The 16982-nt window shown below is 43.7% G+C and overlaps 2 protein-coding genes and 1 long non-coding RNA gene across 4 annotated transcripts; 2 read left to right on the top strand and 1 right to left on the bottom strand.

The window, feature by feature from the left end:
• The first annotated feature begins 2541 nt into the window (after window positions 1-2541).
• LOC127333923 (uncharacterized) lies at window positions 2542-4840 on the top strand. The gene is made up of 2 exons (XR_007871667.2): window positions 2542-2850; window positions 4517-4840. It is a non-coding gene; the product is annotated as an uncharacterized lncRNA (long non-coding RNA).
• Window positions 4841-8359: 3519 nt separating this feature from the next.
• On the top strand, window positions 8360-11582 carry LOC127333920 (photosystem II 10 kDa polypeptide, chloroplastic). Of its 2 annotated transcripts, none has more exons than XM_051360354.2 (5): window positions 8360-8563; window positions 8676-8734; window positions 8814-8869; window positions 9053-9105; window positions 9204-9419. In XM_051360354.2, exons 1-5 carry the CDS (start codon window positions 8410-8412, stop codon window positions 9296-9298), a joined length of 417 nt encoding a protein of 138 aa, XP_051216314.1. In that variant the 5' UTR covers window positions 8360-8409; the 3' UTR covers window positions 9299-9419. The 2 variants fall into 2 exon arrangements, with proteins under 2 accessions (XP_051216314.1, XP_051216313.1); XM_051360353.2 differs by lacking the exons at window positions 8360-8563; window positions 8676-8734; window positions 8814-8869; window positions 9053-9105; window positions 9204-9419 and adding exons at window positions 10379-10594; window positions 10748-10806; window positions 10890-10945; window positions 11200-11252; window positions 11358-11582.
• Window positions 11583-11772: 190 nt separating this feature from the next.
• LOC127333918 (probable receptor-like protein kinase At1g30570) lies at window positions 11773-15206 on the bottom strand. Its single transcript, XM_051360352.2, has 2 exons — window positions 14889-15206; window positions 11773-14679 (listed from the first exon to the last, which is right to left on the bottom strand). The coding sequence occupies exon 2, from the start codon at window positions 14573-14575 to the stop codon at window positions 12032-12034; it is 2544 nt and encodes an 847-aa protein (XP_051216312.1). The 5' UTR covers window positions 14576-14679; window positions 14889-15206; the 3' UTR covers window positions 11773-12031.
• Window positions 15207-16982: the final 1776 nt, after the last annotated feature.

Below are 16982 nucleotides of genomic sequence, written 5' to 3'. Positions count from 1 at the left end.
GTCCTCGTCGTATGGGTCGGCATCGAGGTCCGGCGGGTCGGCTCCTCCACCAGCGATGCCGATGGTCATCAAGAAGGAGCCGGCGTCTCCACCACCGACCAGAGGGTGCAGCAGCGACGCCCTCTTCATCAGCGAGGGAGGGCACCGATCGTCGTCTCCTTCGCGCGGCCGCAAGAGGAATACGTCCAAGAAGGATGCCACAGCAGACGCCGCCGCGTCCTAGCTCGCCGAAGAGGAGGCCAAGCGGGCCGAGGACGTCACGGTGGCCGAGGCGATCGTGAGGTCGCTGACCGACCTCGTCCCCGCCGACAACGCCCTCCGATGGACGCCGCGCTCACCTGGTCCAGGCAGGACTGGGAGAGGTAGGAGGCGGAGCAGCAGAGGCGTCTGCTCGACCTGGCGGCCGTGCGGCGACGCGCCGCCCGAGCCACACCGGCCGCACCCACCGCATCCGTCGCCCTCGTGCCGCTCATCAAGCTCGAGGAGAGCAGCGACGACGAGCTGTATCGGCCGACGCCGCCACACGGTGACCCTGGCCAGGGTTCAAGCCGTTGGTACGGAGACACCGGCCAGAGCAGCTAGCAGGCGCCGCCGCCCGAGGACGTCGGCAACTCCAGCGACGACAACGACGATGACGTCGGCGACTACACGGCGTTCTACCGCCATTTCGGCATGTAGATCGCAGTGTTCTAGCTTTAGTTTATGTTTCCCTCTGGCCGAATTCAAATATTACGAATTCGGCCTATATATGTACAAATTCGCCTATATATGTTAAATATCTCTAAATTTCGCCTATGTTTGAACGTATTTCGTCTTGTTTTATCTGAATTCGCTTATATTTGTCCAAATTTTTCATCCATCCTAGACTCCCCGCTGGGAAAATGGGCCTCCCAGACCAAATTTTACATCCATCTGACGCTAAATAGCGCCGGATTTCGGCCTGGGGAACCCAAACGGCTTGTGATGCTCTTACAATCAAGTTCAATGGCTTGGGAAATATTCAGTGGCAAATCCACAAACCAAATCGCAGTTCTCTGATCAACCCTACTTATCTTAGCCAGCTCATGACTAACCCTATTAGCATCACGGCTAATTTTGATTACACTTATGTGTCTCTCCTGTAACATCTCACGAATGTCACTAATCTGAAAAGCACATACTGAAGTATTTGGCGTTGTTTCCTTGATCAACTCAGCAGCTTCACAACTATCGGTCTCAACTGTGAATGGTAGTGGAGACCACAGCAGCGCAAAACATAGCCCATCCTCAATAGCTAGAAGCTCCGCATCCGTAGAATCTATGCAATGGATCAAAGCTCGACACGCAGCAGCAACTACAGTACCTTGTGATCCCTCGGCACCGTACCCGCTCTAGCAACACCAGAGCTCGAGAAAGCTCCGCCGACATTGAGCTTCAGTCGCCCTTCCTCTGGTGGAATCCACTTCTTCTTCACCTTCTTGTAACCGTCCAACCCCTTGTCCTTCTGAAACCCGGCCTCTTGTCTAATGACCATCTTCCCTTTCTCCATATCTGCATCAGGATGTTGTTTGATTAGTAGCAAAGAATTTAGATAACTTACCAAAAACCTCCGAGACCCTTCGATAGATGGACAAGGTTTAGCACGTGTCATTTCATTGTGGTTATGCCATATCCTCCACAATATCAGCATGGTCCTCGCCTGTAACATGCTAGGTATCCCATTCAACACCTGAATTGCCGAATGTGCTGGAATTACACGACCCAGGGTTGAAAAATGGCTGCTAGAGGAGGTTTTAGATTGCTTTTGCACAATATAAGCTCTGCAGCTCTTTATTTGTTTTACACTTAGTTGTTGTCATTTGGTTTCCTTTGTGTAAAGTTGTCGCCAGCTCTGATATTTCGTGGTCTCAATAAATCTTTGGATGCGTATGATGGTTAATTTTAACCTAAAAACAAAATAAATTTTAGATGTGGATCCTATGTCTATCGTTTTAAAGAAAAAAAATGTCTCGGTTTTTGTCGGTTTCTCGTTAATTAACTGCGCAATTCTCCTTTTAATTAGTAAATTGAGGTAAAACTTTTGTTCTATTTTTAAAAATGAATCTCTCCAGACATGTGTCGCTGAGTTTGTTCTTCTATTACGATAGATCATGCCTTCTTTTGCAGGCGGCGTGTGCATGTTTTCTAAAATGATTTGTATTCGTCTTGTTTTGGCACGGTTGGTTATATACTTTGGGTCTAATTAGCATAGATGGTTGTTAATCCGCCAAAAAGGAAACAAAATAAAAACTCACGCGTAGCATCACCCCCCCCCCCCCCCACAAAATAAAAACTCACGCGTACCATCACCCCCCCCCCCCCCCCCCCCATGTCATTCTCCTTCTCTATCACTTCTCAACTTAATCTTTGATCATGCCTGGTGCTACACAAAATTAAAACTGTTTATCTATTAACTGGCTGACCACTTTCTGCCGAACGGCGTGCTCACGCGTCACGACCGCGCGATGAGGATCCGGTGGCCCAGACAGATCACCGTTCGGACCCACGTTGGGACCACCTCCCCACCGTGATGTGTTTCCGCTAGAGAGAGAAAGAAGTCAGATCCCCTTCCCATCTCCTCTCTCTCATCTCCCTCCTGCTCGATTCCTCGTGGCCGAGCGGCGACCGACCGACGATCGATTCACAAGATTTCTCTCTGGAGGGAGGTGGTGTTCTCGTGTCGTCCAACTTCCGGCCAATCCATCGATTTTGGGAGTCTCCACACAAATTCCGCCCAAGTTCATCGCGAGGAATCAGTGTTGATTTCGCTACGCAACCTTCTGCTACGAATCAGTGGTGATTTGGCCCGCAGATGTACCATTTGGTCACCAGGTTAGCGCCAGCTCGTCCTCCCTGTCTGCGCACATCCGCCATGGATGATTTGTGTGATGTGTTTGGCTCAAAATCCACCACATTTGCCATAGATTATTTTTGCGCTGAGTTTGGTTCGAAATCCAGTTATTCGCCCGTTGATTTTAGTGTTGATGGTTTCACCTAGGTTCGTCTAGTGTATAACAGAGGATTTTGCTTCTACTGCAAGATCTCCTGGACGAATCAAAGATAGGAGGTGGGATGATTACTTTCCTGTGTACAGGACAGGACATGAATTTACTTCTACTACACGCGCCCATGGGCGAATCATAGAGGAATTTTCAGGGTTTGCCGGCGGCGGCGCTGCTTGCAACATGAATTTTCTTCAACATTTTTGTCCGAAAAATAGCACCTTAGGCACGTTTGCCTATACTTCTGGAAACATCTAGGCCTGCCAATAAATGCAACATTGTGGTAGTTTTAGCAATCTGTAGGTGCATAGTAGTTTTAATGATTTCTTTTTCTTGCTCTCAGATCATTTTTCATCAATTTATGTGTGAGTGTGTCTCAGATATAGATTTAGATGAGGATGGTCTAATATGATCTACTCGATAGTTTTAGTAATCTGCAGAGGTAGATTAGTTATTTTTGTTGTATGTTCTGGATGTAACTGGTCAGGTTGTGATGATGTAGATGATTATTTGTGACTAATCTCTTATAATCGGCCAGATTGTGCTGTCGTTTATTTTGTGTGTGGATGGAACATAACTCTATATTTGACCATGATTTACTTTTACCTGTACCGAAGCAACTCTACGTTTGATAGCGAAGTAACTCTATGTTTTGAGCCATAAGTACCTTTTACTCGTACCAAAGTAACTCTACGTTTGATAACGAAGTAACTCTATGTTTTTAGCCATAAGTATCTTTTACTTGTACCAAAGTAACTTTTTATCTGAGCCGGAAGTAAGTCTATATTTTGAACCACATAGTAGTTTTTTTTGTACCGAAGTAACTACATGTTTTGAGCCATAAGTAACTCTATATTTAAGCCAGAAGTAGCTTTTACTTTGCACCGAAGTAACTCTATATGTATGCTAGAAGTAGGTTTTACTTTGTACAGAAGTTACATTCTGTTTTGATCCAGAAGTATTTTTTTACAGCAAAAGCAATGCCTAAGATTTTGTTACTAATATACTGATGTGTTGTAACATTTGTATGCAATAAAAACTCTATAATAGAGCATCGCCAATGAAAATAGTCAGGCTATACAAGAGGATCGCCAATGATTCAAATTTCATCCCAAATTAACTTGGGAAGTAACTTAGTCCATTGTTCAAACATTATTCTTACCAACTTCTCGAAGTAACTTTGGTCAATTTAAAATGTAAGTTTACTAACCTCATGAAGTAACTTAGTCCATTGTTCAAACTTCAATTTTACCAATTTCTAGAAGTAATTTAGTTCAGTTTAAAATGATAGTGTACTAACCTTAGAAAGCAACTTGGTCCATTGTTAAATTATTATTTTCACCAACGTTTGGAAATAACTTAGTTCAATTTAAAATTTTAGTTCACTAACCTTAAGAAGTTACTTAGTCCATTATTTCAAATGATATTTTACCAATTGGGTACTTGAGTTCCTCTTAATTTTCTTGTCAGTCATTTTGGTTCTATCTTTTGTCTAGGCGATGTAGAAGTAGGAAGCAACTGGATGCTTCTTCTACTTCCAACATGTTGAAATCTTGCTACCAGATGGAGGAAGGAGGAAGCAAGAAAGAACTGATGTTCTTCCTCGGATCAATTTTATACTTGCAGGGACGATTTTCCGTTGGCACCAGTTCATGTTATTTTTTGACGGATTTCGCTGGTCGGCAACAGTTCCTTCCTGTTATTTTTATGGATTTCGTTGGTTCATATGGTGGTCTTGTACATCACGATATGGTAATGTATATTTTGGTTCCTTTTTATTTGATGTCGGCAATGAAGAAACGGGGAGAGAATATGGATTCTGTGAGTGTAGTTCTGTGGTTGAAGGATTAGATAGAATGCATGTGATTTTTTCAGCTGGTGCATGCGCTGGAACGCACATGGCGTCGAGCAAAACGCGTGGGCTTGGTGTTTGGCACGCCGGGTCAGATCTTTCCATTTTCGGAAAGAAACGTGACTTTGATTCTTACCGAAAATAGGATGTCTAAACTGACCATTTTTTGTCCCAAATAGTGGTTGACCACTGTGTAGTCAAGCCCCTAAAATACATATAAAATGGGATTTCATTCCCATGCCTACCTTTTGTGTTTTCATTTTTCCTTCGGTTGTCCGATGACGTTTGGAGCCATAGGATTCCTGCTGCTAGGTGGGGCTGCTCCTCCTACATGCTACAGTTGTCAGTAAGTCAGTTGGCACTGCCACGGGCCCACAGGCCAGCTACCCCAAACACAGGTGCCAATGATTTTGGTCAAACGGGGCAAACCGTAATTTTTCTTGCCATGTGGAGAGCAAGGCAGGTAAAATCAGCAACAGTTGACCTCATCTAAAATCAGCTTGTTCCTACCCCGGTACCCGTACGGCCGTATCCACCGTGACTCAACGATGCTGCGGTAGCAGTACTCTACATGTACTCCTTTCATCCACAAAAGAGTATCCAAGATTTATATAAATTCGAAATATTTAGGTACATCTAAATTTAAATAAATTTGTGACATCTTTTTATGTACCAAAGTAGTACAATTCAACCTTTGGACAAGGACACACATATTCTATGCTCAAATATATTAAAAAACGAAAACACGGTTCTTTCTTTAGTTCATTACGCAATTCTATTCCCTCCGACGTATCTAGACAAAGCAGCGTTAGTTAATTTGGAACCGAGGTAGTACTATTGTTTTTGTCTTGTTTCGGTACGCTTTATTTACTGATTGAATAATAAATAATATTTTCATATTTCAATTGTTCTTTCTAGGAAGAAAAAGATGCATACTCACTTTTTCTGCCAACTTTGCTTGCCATTTCTATTCCATTTTGTAAGCAAACAGGAAGCCATCTTTCTGCCATTAAGAAAAGCTCGCCCATGTGCATTTTGACCCAAAGCACCTGTAACTTGCCTTAGTTTACACAGGTTTGTGCATAGCCTACAAAAGATTCTACTATGAACTGAGATTTAACCTGTCAAATGTACCACCCTTCCTTTTGGCAATGGAATAATCGGTTCTTTGCAATTGCAGGCAGCATCTACAGGGACTACAGCTAGAGACGGTGGTTACGCATTAACAAAGGGTCAAGGGCTGAGCAGCATCCAAAGGCAATGCCCAAAAAGTTTCAGTCTCTCTCTCTGTATCTCCATGTGCGAGCTGAAACATGCACCATGATTATTCACTGGTGGCAGTGCAAGGAGATGGCCCAAAGTTGTTGTTGGGTTTGATGCTTTTGGAGGAAATGCCCGCCACCTTGCATACTTTCTAGGTGAATTCAACGCAAGCATCATTCGCTTAATCAGTCTATTACAGCTTGATCAGAAGCATGCAATTAACAAGTGGCTGTTACTTATTTCTTGCGGGGATCAAGTGACTGTTACTTTTACCTGCAGATGCGGTACCAATGTAGGTGAGACAAAGCTTGTTCCCAAGCACGTACACAGCCAATTAGAAGATCCCAATAAATCTCCAGTTCACTGTCAAAACTTGCCAAAACAGCTAGTACGGGTCAGTACAAGCAGCCAAGGCCAAACAGTTGAGGGTTGAATGGATTATTGAGTGAATAAGTGTGGACGTCACCTAACACGTACAATGGCATTCAGTTGTATCTTGACTCCACTGTTTCCCCCACCCCCCGCGGAAGTCAAGAACCCGCTCGAATCGCAGCCATCTCGTATGAATTTCAAACGGAACGGTGCAATGCTTGTATACGAGGAAAACTCGCGCGTTCTACAAGGAGGGCCCAAATAAGACAGGGAATTCAGTTAGGACTAGCACTAGAGCTTCAGTTGTTACCTTCGTACGAAGTACTAACCTATAACTGGTGTTAGTTGGTATGTGCAATCAAGTGCACATACTCGATAGCATTTCCATGCCAATCCTCTTGTCTGCTGACGGAATGCAGGGAAGCGTGTTCTATGATCTTGGTTCAAATGATTAAACAGAGAGCGCGTTTTCCTTTTAGCCAGACCAAAGAAAGTAACGAAGAATCCAATCCTAGACGTGCCTGCCTCTGAGATAGGATCATGCAAGCAATCCTAGGTAGGGATGAGAAACTTGCTTGGTGTTTCGTGACTCATAGCAGCGTCGCCGATAAGTGGAAGTGGCAGCACAAGACGAGTACAAAGTTTTATCTTTCAGGGTGAAAATCTAAGACCTATCCTTAATTGGTTGTATATGATGATGATCTTGTTGAAAGCATTGTTTTGAGAGCGCGAACTTTCTCGAAGATGAAAACCTAAGGCCTATGATTTGGCGACGACAGAGCGTGTGTATTATTTTCTTTTCGGAAGTGTCGCTTTTGAAGAATTTAGACTTCAAGTGTTATATTGGTGGTGAATGTGTTGAGACTACAAGGAATAAATCATTGTAGCGAGATTTCTTCTTCTTCTTCTTCTTATATTTTGGTTGTGTGCATCTATAATATTTTTAGGACATTGCATTGTTGCAGAGGATGAATATAATTTATATATTTGCAATGTTAATATACTCATTTTGTCAAAAGAAAAGTAAAAGGGAACCCGGACACTGTAATGAAGAATATACCACACTGTCTCTTTGGATGGCTAGAAGGTCCGATCATATTGCGGTCCATGTTTGACCAAATTTAATTTGCAAGAAAATTCATTGAGTGTGAGCCAGGAGCCCAGGAGGCAAGGCCATGCAAATATTACCAGAATATGAATATAGATGCAAGTGGCCCTCTACTCTCTTTGGTTTAACAAAATGAACTATGTAACATTTTCAATAACATCATTATTGTAGTTCATTATTTTACTAAAGAGGGTAAAGAGTACCCTAACACTGACCCACTTGGCACTTGCATCTCTAAATATGAAATAGGTTGGCGGAGGTGTAACAGAGTAAAGACTGGGCCAGTTTAGCAAGTAGTGACCATTTCCTCCTGGCGGGGCGAAATAAATCAGATTTCTATGTGAAACTCAGAGGGAAGGATGAGCCACGGCCAAGTATGGTCGACCAGAAAATGATTTTGAGAAACACCTTTAACTTACAAATATCATCGATATGTTCTGAAGTTACTGTTAAAGATAAGATCATCAGAACTGGTAGTCTCAAAATTGACCTGCGAAGGGACCCACTGAAATTTCTAAACCACGGAAACAATTAGACAAAGGTGAAACCCTCAGTATTATCCATTCCAGATTTCGTAAGTGACATTTTCTAATCAGCTGAACAACAGACAAGGATTGTTCACGTGATCATGGACCCATGACACACAATTATAACAAGAGTCCAAACCGAAAATTGACTAAGATCCTTATCATCCCTGTCTGCTACTCCCACCCTCCCTGTATTTAAACCAAGAATTTGCCAGGAGAGAACTCACAAAGAGAGTGAGCAAGTGAGTGAGTGTAATCACCAACAACATGTCTGCCTCTGTCATGGCTTCGTTGGCTCTGAAACCATCTCCACCTCCACTTTGGGAGCGATCAAAGATCCGAGGCGTGCGACCTTCGGCGAGGCCATCCTTGCTCATAGTGGCCAGCAAGGTGAAGAAGATCCAGACTGCCCAACCCTACGGTCAGTACATGCCCTATAATTCAGTGATGAAAACTGTAATATTAGGCTTGAAAGAAGGCTGACTTGAACATGAGTTTACTTTCTCACAAATTTATGGTATGCCGACTTCTAGGGCCTGGTGGAGGAGCGGATTTCAAGGACGGCCTTGATGCATCTGGAAGGGTGGCCAAGGTCAGTGATGAGTTCAAACAAGCTCATCAGACACAATAATTGTTGCTATTTATCGCATAATAACCTTCCAATTTATCAGGGGAAGGGTGTTTACCAGTTTGCCAACAAGTATGGTGCAAATGTTGATGGGTACAGGTAAATACTAACAGGCCTACAAAAGAATGAAAATAAATAAGAAATGCAGCGATCTTGATGGACAAATGAGAAGGGAAATACCTACCTTTTGCCAGTAAAAACAAATAACTACATAGCTCACAGATCACTCATCCGTTGCATCTCTCATGAGTCATGACTTCCATTGTTCCTCACATGTTGCAGCCCAATATATACCCCAGAAGAATGGTCTCCCGGTGGTGACGTTTATGTTGGAGGTACACGCAAACTGGCATCTCAAAACAAAAATGTTTACATTGCGGGTTTTTTCTTTATATTTGTGACACTCGTTAACTTCATTTCTTGATTTATGTAGGAAAAACAGGGCTGTTTCTCTGGGCAGTCACTCTTGCTGGAATTCTGCTGGGTGGCGCTCTCCTCGTCTATAATACTAGCGCCTTGGCTTCTTGAACCCTGCAGCAAACCGAACTATGTGTATAATAGTATAATATTACAACTGTGGTGACGTATGTAACTGGATGTAAATATGAGTACCCACAATGAATAATACCTTAAAATATTAATGTTCTAAGTAGTATAGTGTGGACATGCTTTATTTATCACTGGCATGCTTATGGGCCCTCTGAACTAAGTTCTACAAACTTAGTAGTAATTTATTGATCATAGAGTTAACGACCTTATTCTGTAATCAAGATGGCCTGGCAAAATATCCCCAGCTATTAAATAATGGCTGGGTATTACGAAAAATTAACCAAACCTGTCATAAAGTTTTCTGCATATCAGTGAAGTACAGGTCTACGCACGTCAATGGCTTAAAAAAGTAAGAAATATAGGCTCTATTGTTTCAGTTCACAAATGCTGTGTGGGATGCTTCTCCCGATAGCATCAATTGCCCATCATGATAATGGCAGATTCTCGCGGTTTGGGTTCAAGATCAAAATACTAACACTTTCCAATTTTCTACCCACATGTATACTGCTCTTGTTAACTATATAATTACAGGAGTTATATATATTGCGATAGAAACTAATCAAAGTTATATTTTGAAGACTGCCGGGTTAACCCACCAAAAAAATATTGGAAGACTGTTTCACTGTCCAAATCGTCACTTCTTCAGGTACCAGAGGGAGTATTATAAGATGCACCAGATAAACATGGCCACGAGTACACGACTAGAAGAATCAGTAGATATACTTTTAGTTTTAGACACTAAGAAAACATTTGAATTATGATGCTAGAATTGAAGATAAGTAATCCAAAACTCAAGCTACATGAAATTAGTCACAAAAGAACAAACTAAATTTCTCGATCAGGGAACATGAAAGCAGAATTGTCAGGATTGTACGGTCACCTGCTAGATGTTTCCTTCAAATTCTATCATGTTCAGTTGGTCATGTGAAGACAACGACAGATCACACAGTAGTGATCCATGAGCCTATCGGCACCACACAGCAACTGACACTTGTCAAACTGAGCTTAATCGCTTTCTGCTACATCCGACCTACGCTCTTGTATTTAAAGGAAGCATTGCATATGATTTAGCAAACTAAAAAAAAAAGACTAGCAGCAGAGAACTTACTGTCGTACGTATGGGGATCTCGGTCATGGCTTCTATGGCTCTGAAACCATCTCCATTTCAATTTTTCGGGAAGTCGCGGCTCCAAGGCATCCAGCCTTCAACAAGATCATCATCTTTCAGAGTAATGTCCAAAAAAGCAAAGAAGGTCAAGACTACTCAGCCTTTCGGTCAGTATTGCTACCAAATCTACCTGCTGTCATACCAAGTTTCTGTAAGAAAAAAGAACTATTACTGATATGTAGGATAGCACTATTTGTGTTCTGGGTACACCTGAGTATATCTGATAACAAGTTATAAAACTGTGCTATGTTAACATCTAGGGCCTGGGGGAGGACTGGAACTGAAAGATGGTGTCGATGCATCAGGAAGGCAAGCCAAGGTTAGTTCTGAGGCTGAACAAATGAATTTTATTTATAAAAACTAGCATTTTCATCACTTTATATATTGATCCGTCTTTATCAGGGGAAGGGCATCTACCAGTTTGCCAACAAGTATGGAGCAAATGTTGATGGGTACAGGTAAAACATTCAACCCAGCCCAGCAACAAACAAGCATCAATTATGTTCATTGTTAAGGTTAAAAAAAATACAAAACCTAGTACTAGTGTTAGAAAATTAGATGATAAAAAGGTTGAAGTGAAAGATTATAAAGATCTGACGAGAAAGAAAAGGCTTACCTACCGCACTGGCATCAGAAAGCAATGGAAATAATAGCATCCAGAGTTCATCTACTGCTTTCAGTTTTCATGACATTTGTGATACATTTATTGTAGCCCGATATATAACCCAGAAGAATGGTCTCCAAGTGGTGACTATTATGCTGGAGGTAAGCCATCCAAGACAACAATCTTAAAGCTCTCTATGTTAGTTTGAAATAACAGGTGTTTCACTTGCCGGAACACATAAAACCTTCGTCCCTTGATTTATGCAGGAAAGACGGGGTTGTTGCTCTGGGTAGCCACTCTTGCTGGAATTCTGCTGGGTGGTGCTCTTCTTGTTTACAATACTAGTGCTTTGGCTTCCTGAAGTCTGGGTACAGAAAACCAAATTATGTACCATGCAAGGATTACATCATCTAGAGTAGATATATGACCACCTATGTCCCTAGACTAAACTATCAAAAGTGGTAAATTTCCAAATACAAATAATCTTCGTATATTGTTGTGCACTTGATGCAACCGAAACTCAATAATCAGCAGAATGCTATAACTTCAGCTAACAAGCCAGTGAATATGGGTGCACAGAGGCTGACTGAAACAAAATAGCTGAACAGGACACAGGAAAACTTGGCAGTGAATTTGGGACAATCGATGAGAAAACTGTTGAATTTGTTTTCTCATAGTGTGTTTCGAAATTCGAACTAATGATCTATATAGCATTCGGTTCCATCGATTTACAAAGAATCAATGGAATTGACATCATAAACCATTTTGCGCATTAGCAAAAGCCCCTCCAAAAGTATCTACTGTACCAAAAGAATCTCAGTATATCACAAGGACCTCCACATATGGTGTTACGGTACTACAGGTGACATGCATCTAAGCATGAACTGGACACACACACTATTCAGTTGCTTCAAACCTCTAGTTTGAAAGCCCTTCCATGTCATGGCTCCTCAATCTTGACAGCAACAGCTTGCGTATTTGCATCTTGAGAGGCTGGACGAGTAGATTCCTCAACTTCTTCGATGCATGCTATGTTGATAGATACATCAGAAGGCTTCAGTTTAGGCCCTGAAGAACCATCACCGTTTGCATTTTGCACATGACCTTGGTGCAACTGCAAAGCACTCTCTAGGTGCCAGAGGACTTCGCCCATTGAAGGCCGGTTAACCCCCTCATCTGCAAGGCATTTTTCTGCTATCTCGCTGAATTTCATCAGGGACTCTAGTGTGTAATTTCCATCTAACCGAGGGTCGATAATGGTCCCAAGTAACTTCTTCCTTTGCCTGTTCAGAGCCCACTCAGCAAGGTTTATCTGATCCCTTGGCAAGGTCGGATTTATGACTGGTCGAGCACATAGCACTTCAAACAGCACGACACCGAAAGAGTACACATCTGAGCTTGGAGTTAACTGCTGTCTTCTATAGTATTCTGGGTCAAGGTAACCAAAACTTCCTTTCACGGCAGTACTAACATGAGTATGATCTAAAGCTGGACCATCTTTCGAGATGCCAAAATCTGCCATCTTTGCGACCAAGTTGCCATCCAATAAAATGTTGGTAGTCTTGACATCTCTGTGAATTATACCCCTGTCAAGTCCAGTGTGAAGGTAGTGAAGCCCTCGTGCTGCGCCGATACATATTTCAAGCCTTTGCTTCCATGTAAGAGCAGGAAGGTCACTTCCATAGAGATGGCTCCTCAAGGTGCCATTCGACATGTGGTCGTAAACTAAGACCATCTCGTTTCTCTCATCACAATAGCCAATTAAGGGCACAAGGTGCCGATGCCGCAGCCTCGAGAGCATCTCGATCTCAGTTTCGAATTCCTTCATACCCTGACCCTGATGAGACTCGGTATGCCCCCTCTTAATCGCCACCAGCTTGCCATCCTCCATTCTACCCTTGTAGACCTTGCCAAAACCTCCAACTCCGATCACCAAGGACTCATCAAAGTTCTGAGTGGCTGTTCTGATTTCTACAATGGTAAACTGCCTGCCAAGCTGGCTGCTCCCAAATGTCCCGGCTGTGCGAAGAGTTGGGGACCGGGTATCCGCAGCAGCGTGGAGCGCAAGTTGCTTCCAGCCAGGTGGGTTATCGTTGGCTTTGTTAGCTGAATTATTTTTCTTCCGCTGCAGATGGAAACAGATATAAGCAGCACCAACAATTGTGATAAAAAGCACTAGAACGGAAGCAGCACCAATTAGCACCCACTTGGGGCTCCGCTTTGGTTTCCTTACGCCACCACTGATACCACCAATCCTCACGGTTGGATGAGCAAGATTTCCATCCCGGCTAACCTTAAAGATCTCCATGCCATTCAGAAGAGCATCAGTAGCCGCAGAACCTGCTGAAGCCTCAGACCCCAGCTGAACCCAAAGAGTCTCCATCTGCGGCGAGCCAACATCAAGGAAGTCCTCATGAAAAGCCTTGTTCTTCCCCCCAGCTCTGGCAAACACATCATAGCTCTCAGCAGCAGTCTTGTTGTTTATGTAAATCTTGAACTTGCGTTGCTCAGCCTTGTCATACTCCAGCTCGCAGAAATGCAGCCTGACCAAGTAATCAAAGCCAGGGTCAATGTTAAAGCTCCATGACACATTGAATTTCTTCTCCATAACGGAACTCTCCGTCGTCACCCTTGCGGTTTCATAGAGCCTCAAAGGGGCTAATGTGGAATCATCAGCCGACACATAGCTTATGTTGGAAGAATTGAAGATGGGGTGTGCAGCATTCAGAGAGAATATGAAATGCTCATCCGAATCCCACTTCCTCCACAAGCCCGGGTCCTCTTTCCTCTCGATATCGCCGCATCCCACACACAACCTATACATTGTCTCGATCCCGCTCTCGCTGAGGCTGAACGGGCCCTTCAACTCATGACCGCCCACCTTGTTAACTGAATCAAAAATGGAGCTGCCAGACACAGGTACAACCTCCATGGCATTGACGAAGGCGAACGACCCTTCCTCAGGAGTGAACTCAATCCCCAGTTTAGCAGATGTAACATTCAGAAGGTACTCCTTCACGATGACGCCGCTGGTGGAGTTGATCTGAGAATCCCTCCAGGAAATCTCTCCGGGGACATTGAACTTGGAAAGCAGCTTCAGGCCGTTCGCGGAGACATCGAACAACGGCTCCTCGGCGCTGAGGTTGGCGAACAGCTGACTGAAATGGAGCCGGAGGAAGTAGCTCCCGGCGGCGACCCCGAGGTGGTAGGTCGAGGAAGCGTTGAAGACACGGGCGGTCTTGTACAAATCCCCATACGGCCCTTCTTCTCCACCTGCTCCCGGAGCCGCCGAGGCGACGGTCCCGAGGAAGCTGAGTGTGAGGTTCCTGGGAGGGGAAGAATCCCCAGCCCATCTCCTGCCGTCGACAATGGTGCTGGAACCCGAGCCGCAGTTGATGAGGGTCGGCTCGAGCTGCGCTCGCGCGCTCCTCGCAGGGATCAAGAACACCACCAGGATCAACAGCAACCATGTGGAAGATTCCATGGCTCTGCTCGGGTTTCTCCGCCGCCGCCGCAATTGGTTTCTAGCGGGTAAACCCTACCCGGGTCACCAGATTTTTCGCCCCTCCTCGGTCGACTGATGCCAACCTGCGAGTGCCAAGCAATACCGCATTGATTAGCAATAACACTCAAGAGAAAAGGTAGAAATGGCGGAAGAATCATGAACTGAGCGTAACTAAGAGAGAAAGACCAGAACATGGAAGAAGCAGAGAGGAGGAAAAACTGAAAATGCTTCTCCCGCAAGAATCGGAGGCAGAGAAAGAAGGAAGAAAATTTCGATTCTTGGCTCCACTAACCTGAAGATTTGTTGATTCTTGCTCGATTAGAGAGACTGTTTCTCTCCTCCAGGAACCAGGATGAAGGGCACCGCCAGCCCAAAGTCCAAACCCACAACGGCAACAGATGGCAATGCCTCCTACCTAGCTAGTTTATGAGGGAAGAGGCCCCAAGCAGAACAGAACAATTGCCGCTAATAGTAGCACTATAATATTTCGGCAATCAGGTGCGGCCTGCAGCTGATTGATTGATTAATCTTGGGGCGCAGGAGAGCGTGGAGACACGGACAGTGAGAGGTATCTGCTCTCAGGGTGAGGATTTGGCTCCCACATGAGGTGTGGGGGCTGTCAGTCTAGCTGACCATAGCAAAGTTGATGTTAGCTGGATGATGCAGTGTACTGGCTTCAGGTCAGGCTAGCTGGGACCCATATACCACTAGGATTCTGCGACGTCTTTTGGCTGCTGCGTTGCTGCTCAACTCTTTTGTTGTACTTCACACTGTTTTTCCTATTTTTTTTTCAGAAAACAGGGACACTCGATTAACCCTTAAGATTCCATGGCTCTTTCAATTCAGGATTTGTAAGAGCATGGTGGTCTTGGTAATGTGTTTGGCACCCCAATCTATTTTTTTTTTGCTATTTTCACACCAATTCGACCATATTTCTATCACAATTATACAACCATATTACATAGGTTTTAGGCATAAATTAGTTTAGCAATAAATTAAATATAAAATAATAGAATTCAATGGTAATTTAAGTATAGATTCGAGAAGTTCTGGAAAATAGATAGCTGGTATGACCATTCGACATGACACTTGAATAGCTTGGTTTGTTTTGAGCACCCACAAATACAATTGGTCAACTAGGTCATATTGTAGTTGCCCATGAACACTTTCGCCACAAATTTCATTGTGCACGACGTCAATCTACACAAAATTCGCGGTGCACGACGATGGGGGGGGGGGGGGGGGGGCAGAGGAATATTATTCGAATAATTTTGAGCCAGAGGTTTCGTGCTTGTGAGAGAAACGTTGTGTTAGAGGTTTCATGCTTTATGAGTAGTCGGTATGAGATCTATTAGTTTTCGTTTGGTTTTTTCAGTTAACAAGGTAAGTCTCTTTTGCTTAACAAATCAATGAGGTAAATCTTTTGCCTCCAGTTTTAAATAAAGGCTAAACTCCGGAGACAAATAAACCTTATCAAGAAGTTCTTTTTGCCACGTACTCCTTCTATTCCGAAAAGGATGTTGAAAATTTATATAAATTTAGATGTATCTAAATAGAATTTAGTGTATAAAAATATCTAAATTGAGACAATCCTGCGATATACTTTCCGGGACGGAGGAGTAGTATTCGAACAATTTTGAGCCTAAATCCTAATTAGGGTCACAAGATGAAAATTAAAATGATTTGCAGCTTAATAGTTTTCTATGGAATAATAATTTTGGAGGTGTGCAAGCAAGCCCTACCACGTTCTTCCGATCATACTGTATAATCTAATCATACGATACGATGGCAACGTATCCTGCTAGAAGCCTAGAATACAATTTCTGGATTTCCCGCCGTGATTGATACAAGGATTCTGCACTGTCTGATTAAGCCATGAAGTATTTCATGGTGGGCATGCAACTGCATCGCATCAGATAGCGGCATAAACAACTCTCACGAGCACATGGCCGCTGTCTCGTCCTGCACCGAAACGGCGCCGATCGGCCGCTCGTCGGCTTCCTCTCAAGTCTCAAGCTCTCGACCCAACTACCCAAGGGAGATGCACGTACATGCTCGATCCAAACGCACAGTAGCTGTCGATAACTGAGACACCTGTCAGTGCCCTGTGCATCTGAAGATCAGTTCAGAGAGTTTTTAAAAATGAAGAATGCATGTGCAGTGCCTGTTTTCGGCGAAGTATAGTCCATCCGTGTTGGGCGAGAGCACGGTACGGGGAGGGAATCAAGGCGCAAGACTCGGCCATGGTTTTGTCTTGGTCGATCGATCCGTGCTAATGTTTCAGTTGCAGTAGACATGGTACGGACTGATGTACGACCCTGCAGAAGGAAGACGAGATGCTGTTTCAAGTTCAGATCTCGTTGGAAGGATTTTTTTTTCTTTCAGA

This window comes from Lolium perenne, chromosome 2, assembly GCF_019359855.2.
Source record: "Lolium perenne isolate Kyuss_39 chromosome 2, Kyuss_2.0, whole genome shotgun sequence".
NCBI classification, from domain to species: domain Eukaryota; kingdom Viridiplantae; phylum Streptophyta; class Magnoliopsida; order Poales; family Poaceae; genus Lolium; species Lolium perenne.
Note: the sequence above shows the minus strand (reverse complement) of the source record. Positions and strands in the feature narration are given on the sequence as shown.